A 7348-nucleotide genomic window follows, 5' to 3' on the forward strand; every position below is an offset into this window, starting at 1 on the left:
TTTGAGATGGTGGAAGGAACAGGCCAAATGTGTGCATACATCTCACCCTTTATGGATGAGGTCTGCAGTTTAAGTCTGCAATTGATCGACATGTGGTAGAGACATGGGTTATAACAAAATGTCTCACATTCTGAATGGTGGGTAACAGACAGTCATTGTAAGACTTCAGCTGTATGTTGAAGTGCTGACACAAGGGCACACCATCACTAGCTGCAGGAAGAAGTGAAAACTTCCAATGGATGGCTAGGTAGCTTCAGAAGGCATTGCTGTCCATTATAACGCCATAGCTGTTAATACTGTGCCTCCCTAAACCATATAGCACAGCATGGATACTGACAGTCAAATTCTCACTGAAAGCTGAAGATGCACCCAGTGCAACTCAAGAGTTATTCTATTAAGGTAGCTTCAGGACAAGTTGAGATAGTCTGATGGTAGAGGTTAAGAAATTCATGACTAGGAGTGGCACTAGTAGACCTTAAAACAAAAGTCAGTATAGGAAAATGAAAAGTAAGCTGTCAGTACATTTTAAGGCCTGTTTAAATGTATGAACATTGTTTTCTCTTTAACTGTATAATCACTTTCCTAATAGTTTTGCAACATTCTAATTATCCATGGTACTTCATAAACATTTTTGCACTTTAACTGTAGGTTTTCTTATTTTTGCTAGTTTTGCTTTGATTTTCATATTAGGAAGCTTATTACTCGAACATTCTCTCTGTTATGCCTAACACATAAGTATTCTACAGTAAAGGGAGTATCAGTTTCATCATTTGGAGCCCACTTGTACTAGAAATCCCTAATGTACTGCAGCTTTAGAGCTTAACAGAGGAGTGTTGTTGAGACTTTGTGACCTCCATCCATACCATTCTTTTGTGTTCATTCTTGAATTTGAAATATCCTAATTGATTTGTTTTTTATATTCCGACTTTCAAAATGAAACTTTAGACATGAATTTAAGAATAATATTATGGATATTTTCAAGTGTTTTCAAGACTGCAATTGAATTTCTGATACTTTTACTTGTAGGAACCTATCCATCAACGATATAAAGAACTTTTAGCAAAGAGGGCAGAACTGCAGAAGAAGGTAGATGAACTACGTCAAGATGTTTCCAGTAAATCGGCATCAACATCAGAGAAAGCTAGTTCTCCCACACGTTCTGTAACTCCTGTGCAGACTGTTGTATAGTTACAGCCATTGCTGTCTAGAAGTGGAAAGAGGCAGCAGTCCTGTTGTTTGAAGCCATTGGGGTGTAAACACAGCAGTGATATAAACCACAGTGTTATGCTTTAGGTTATTGCTGTTAGAATAATAATATGGCTGTTGACTTATTGCATTGTAGAAGTGTTAATTCCACTAACTTATAACCACCGTCATAGTCTGTGAAGGTAGCCAATCACATATTCCCAATTCAGTGTTAGTTTTATTTTTCACATTTATATGTGAAGAACATATACGTTTATTAAATATTAACAGCCATAGCAGCAATGAAGGTAGATGAGCAACAACACAATTGTCTTCACCATGTGACATACTAATGGCATATTACTGCTGAGGAATGAATTATGATTTATTTCTCTGCTCCATGGTTTGTGGCTGCAACAGCAACAGAATTCTGCAATAAAAACTTAGAAACTTGCCAGTTATAATGCAACTGCCTGGAACTTTTGCAGCTACATGATGAGCTCATGAGGCTTTCTTTTTTCAATTTATTTACTCAGAGAAGTTTTTCTGAGATTCACCTTTTTCTTGTTTTACCAGTTTGTAAAATTAGTAGAAGTGAACAACTCGATCTTAACCTGAAATCAAGTGAGTGTTTACATCTTGCCTGTTGTAAGACTTGGGTCTCCTGGCCCTGAAACATCAGTTTTGGGTGGCAGTATCTGTAGTCATTGAAGCAGTTGCAGGATTGTGATTGCTTAATATATTTGCTTGCAGTGTGTGTGTGTGTGTGTGTGTGTGTGTGTGTGTGTGTGTGTGTGTGTGTGTGTGTGTGTGTGTGTGTGTGTGTGTGTTAATAGTACTCATATAAATGCACTATATATGTGTATTAATAGTACTCATATAAAGGGAGGGTGCCAATTGACTCTGCTTGCGACAATCCACAGCATTTTTTTCCTAGTTATAAGCATTGTTTCCAAGAGTGTGGGTTTTCTACCAGTCTTATTAAAAACTGACCATGACAAAACCTGAGTATGTATTATGAGCAAATATGAAAGGGGGAGTTCGTGAAGACTTCTGATTTATTTTTTAGTTCATGAGCTGCAGTCATCAATTTTTTAAATTGAACATATCCTAAACACATTGCTCAGTTTTCCATCATTTCTTATGATGTTAACCATATTGTTCATTCTGTTAGCCCATGGCTCTAAGAGGGCACTTCCTGTAGAAAGTCTGTTTATGTGAATATAGCTGCATGGGATTTTCATAACACATGAATAGAAGTGTGGCTGCAGTATAACTGGACATCACTTGCATGCTCTTGTATCACATGCCAATGAAAAAATCTGAAAGGAGGTAATGGCTTTATAAGCATATAAAGCTTTTGATGGAGCAGATTTCCCTCTTCTGTAAACGAAATATCACAAGAAGCCCTGTATAGCTTTGTCATCCTTTACCATTCTTATTAAAATTATCCACTGGCAATATTGCCTAAGGAGAAGAATTTTAAATAGAGTAAATAGGTTTACTATCAAAATGTCAAGGTGACTTTCCTCAACCATTCACAACCGTGACCCGGAACAATGAAATAAAAATCGTGGTGCTTGTTTAGAATGTCAATTCCTTCAAAGGAAAGAATAGACATTCGACCACTCACCATCCTGAAAAAAACATCTGCTACGAGGCTGAAAATATCTTACCATTTTGCAGGGGGGGCAAGGCCCCCTGCACCCCCACAACCCCTGCTACTTATATATTCTAGCACCAAGATCGCACTACAGTGAGGAAAAATGTAATTTTCCCAGTCCCCAATGTAGTGCGATGCCCTTCAAAATACCAGCACTCCAAACTACAAACACAATCTCATCGACATTTCACAGTCGACAGGAATTGTGTTCATAGTTTTGCCTCTGTGCTCTGAGTTCATCCTTCCAACTGTCGAGGTAAACCACCTCGACATTTTGATTGTAAGCTGAGTAAATACTGTTCCCTTTGTTGTTTAGTGTCAGCAATGTCCACTTATGCAGTAACTTAGGTAGTCCAGTAATTTCTTCTACCAACCTGTTCTATGGCAGTAGCCTCTGGAACGTTTTTCCTTGTTCTTTTGATTTTTGATAGTGGTGATGTCCTCATTGTCTTTGTGTATAACTGTTTTACACTGCTGAACTCCCTAGCAGAAGACTCATTGTTACTCTAATAGCTTGTCTTAACCATACATTCTAAGGTTAAGCATCTAATTATGATGTTTATCAACAGCAGAATTACTGATAGCAGAAGAATACTTGTCCCTTCTTTGCCGCTAATGTGTACCTGTTGCATTCATTCATTCATGCACCCTGTATCTTCTCTGAGTGCTTTATCACTAACCATGCTGGATAATTACATTTTAGTCATACTATGCTGGATGTAACAAAAATTATTCTACGTTTTCACATACGGGATAAGCACTATTTCATTTACTTAGTTTTGCTATGCATTCATTGATCTCTGGGACACTGGTGCTATATGTACTCTTCTCATTTGACCTCTCAGTCATGCTGATGTAAAATATCTGTATATACAGCAATGCTCATCTTGTTTTTTTGATAAAAGGCATGTGTGAGTCATGTTTTGGCTGCAATTAAACAGTCAAAACAGGAATATTGTACTGTAGTACGAAATATATTTTTTGAGCGCTGGATCCATACACAAATCCATGCATGTGATTATTATGCCTGCAGCCTGAATTTTACATAATTGGGTCTCAGGTCTTGGCATTAGAGGACAAATGGTGACTTCCCTTGCATTAGCTTCAGATGGCAAATGATTTTAGCTGTCTGTAAGAGCAAATGGCAGTCTTGTACAGGTATGTTGCTTCCCAGAAAATGCAGTAGAAAAAAGATGAATATTTTACTCATATGACTATTTTCTCTTCCACAGTCCTTATCTGTTTTCGTGCGAAATGAGTCTTCTGCTAGAGATTGCAGTAGTTAAAAGGCAAAATTCAGTCTCATCTGCTGTCCCTGATAAGCCTGTTTTAGAATATCATTATATGTCTGTTAAAACTTTGTATGTTAAACAGATGAATGTCATGCAAGTTTTCCAGCTATCTGGGGTTACGTCTTTATCCTAATCAAAAATTCCATCTATCATGGCAGCTTTTGAAGAAGCCATTTTTTGTAGCATGGTAGTAACAAGCATTGTACCACAACTGTTAGTGTTTCCTGTCTGACAGCTGTAGGGGCTGAGGCTTGTTCCTGTGTAGAGCTTGCATGCTGTTTTTTCTGCATGTATTTTCACTGAGTACTTGTTTCCTTCTAGTCTGGGGGACATGCTGTTTGATCAGCTACAGACTGTCCATGTATACTTCATTTATTCATGTCACTCTGGTCTGAGTCATAAAAAGTGTCCCCCATGGATTAGGTCATTTATTTAATAAATGAATGAATGAATACAAATAAAATAAGCCATTAGTACCCTTTCTTCTGCAAGAATAGCCAGCAGGTGTTTGACCCTAGCTGAACAATATTTTATTTTCCCATTGTAGGTTGAATCAGGTAGCTATCAATGCATACAAATGGTTTCTCAGGTTTAAGCAGTTCTGTGCCCTGCCTTCAGTTCCAAGTCAGGATTGTGAATGACAGGAGTTGAGTGAATTAAAAAATGCATTCAATGTGAAATTCAAATCCTGCATTCACTTGAAAAGCCAAGGCCCCACACACTTCCATACTGGAGACTTTGTCCCCTGCACTCCTTTTTCTTAATATAGTCATCTGTCATTTCCTCTGCAGTCACCTTGTTTAAAAAAAAAAGACTTTTTCCACACTCAGCAATGGCTGCAAAAGCTGCCTTTGCAACTAGAGTCCACTCCCTCTGCCTTGTAATAAGTCAAAAAGACCTAATAGCAGAATTAATGTTATCTTCTTTTGAGTATGGCATTTAATAGCTTGAGTAATTTATAGCACTGTTTAAAATGCAATGAATAGTTTTGATATGCAGCTTTATTCTCAGTTCAAAACACTTCTGATTTGCCATCAAAAGGAGCAATGAATAACAACATTCAAAAAGCCTTGACTAGAGGCTTACTGAATGTGATTTGTGATGTCTTTGATTTTGTGGCACTGAAATCTAGAACTGACATTTATCTCAGGAGATACTTTTGGACTCGTGTATTATAGTGTTCTGTGGATGTACAGTATTCTGTTCCATGTGCAAGGTTTTAAGAGGGACAGATTGGTTTTCAAAGCACATACATGCCAGGCCATAAGATTACATTGCCTTTACCACACTGCTTATTCATAACCACCCATCAGAGACTGCATTAATAGAATTGCACCAACCAAGTCCTGCAGTTTGTATTCTAAGGACAAATTTCAATAGTAGACTTATAATAAACACAGTAGCTATTGCAAAACTGTATTGCAGTAGCTGTGTTGAAGTTTAAAAGTGCAGGACAGTATCCTGATTATCATGGGTCTACTTCATATGACCTAAATTTCATTTAACTGAAATTCATTTGACTGAGACCAAAACACTGAAAACTTATTTGACTAAAACTCATAACACTGACACATTAAAGGAAAAGGTATATGCCCTTTTCCCCACTGTAGTGTGTTCCTGGAGTTAGTATATATAGTTAGGGGGTGTGTGGGGGGCAAGCCCAAAACAATATTTACTCCCCAATGTGGGGGGCTATGCTCTCACTGTAGCAAACAACACTTCTCTCCTCAGTACTTTCTACATTCTGCAGTAGTGTTCATGGTTATGTAATGACTCATATTCTCTGTATTGCCAGATGATCAAAAACATTGCATTATTGTCTAGGCATTCTAATGCTGACCATTTTAGCTTTTTGTTTCCCATAATACCCTTTAACTCAGGTTATCTTGTAAGGGAATATTACTTAAAGCTTTTCAATTTTCTTTCAAATATTTCTTCTATCCTGGTTTAGACCCATTACCTGAATTTTATAAATGGCCAGAGAATACAGAGGTATGTTGAATACTGTTACCTTTTTGGCTTCTGATTCATTATGTGGGTACATCTGTGTAACTGTCCATATTTGGAGTAAGATATTTTTTTCTTTTTTATAATTTTTGCTATTGGCTTTTCTCGTAGAATAGGCACTAACATATATGTTTGTATATTCAGTGTATGGGTTTTTTGCTTTTCTTTTTTCACATCTTTTTGGTTGTCATTATTCGATGTCCTATTAATAGGATGCTTATCCAGAGCTCCTTGCATTATGCAGCAAAATTTCGATGACCAAAAAAAAAGTGTAGCAGGATTTTCTGATTTTTACAGTGCAAGTTATTCATTTTTGTGTCAGAATCAAACTTTTTTTCCTGTAACTAAAATAAACCTTGATCTTGTTGCTAGAGTTGTGACCATACAATAAATGGTCAGATACAGAGTTTGAAAGGAGAAATGCACATCTATATGGATTTCAGATGTAACAAATCATATAGTACTATACAATATTGGTTGAACTCTTCATAAATTCCAAACAACAAAATTCCAGGAGTTGTATTTATTACTCCTTACATTATGAAAAATTGCTCCTGTATTCAATGTAAATATTGTCAATAGTTCTCTTCAGCTTTGTATTAAGGCTTTCTGTTTGTAGATTTTTGTTGGTGCTTTATCAGTGTCTTCCATATCTGCAATATGTTTTGATAGTGATTACAAAATGCAGCATCTTTATATGTGCTAAATGTGCCGTAAACCTGCATGTGTTTCTTCCAGAAAGCTGCTTCAGTCTCTCCTTCACTGCCAGCTGCACTTGACTCATCAGTTAGTACTTCTTTTTTCCTAACCCTTTGATTATACCCTTTCTTTTGTAGTAGGATGTGTAGTGTACCATCTGTTTCCCCTTTCTTTAACAGCTCTGTAATTTTACAGACTCTCTTTTCTTTATATGTTTGGTTGGTATAGCTATTGTCTGGTTTTGAGGGAAGCTAGCTGTTCCCCATTCAGCACCAGTAAAACTGAATATAATGTTCCTCTCCATATAACACCCACAAGCCATCTGGAGTGCATGGCACACACAATCCTAATTTGTGACAGTCTGGTGAGACCAATTGAGTTTTGTTTATTAATCTGAACATATATTGCATCAAGTCCTCTTTCTTGAATGTGGTTTCCCCATTTGTATAAGATGTTGGAAGAAAGCTCAGGTGTCATTTATTTTTTCATCTGTTAATCAGGT

The 7348-nt window shown here is 36.9% G+C and overlaps 1 protein-coding gene across 1 annotated transcript in view; it reads left to right on the top strand.

Annotated features, from left to right (window-relative positions):
• The window catches only part of MTMR2 (myotubularin related protein 2), an 853325-nt gene extending 847639 nt beyond the window's left edge, over positions 1 to 5686 (top strand). The window contains exon 16 of the mRNA XM_044072012.1: positions 1027 to 5686. Within this exon, the coding sequence (XP_043927947.1) occupies positions 1027 to 1188 (162 nt within the window). The 3' untranslated portion in view covers positions 1189 to 5686. The remainder of the gene's footprint in view (positions 1 to 1026) is intronic.
• Positions 5687 to 7348: the final 1662 nt, after the last annotated feature.

This window comes from Protopterus annectens, chromosome 5.part0 (genome assembly GCF_019279795.1).
Source record: "Protopterus annectens isolate FY-2018-M chromosome 5.part0, PAN1.0, whole genome shotgun sequence".
In the NCBI taxonomy this organism is placed as follows: domain Eukaryota; kingdom Metazoa; phylum Chordata; order Ceratodontiformes; family Protopteridae; genus Protopterus; species Protopterus annectens.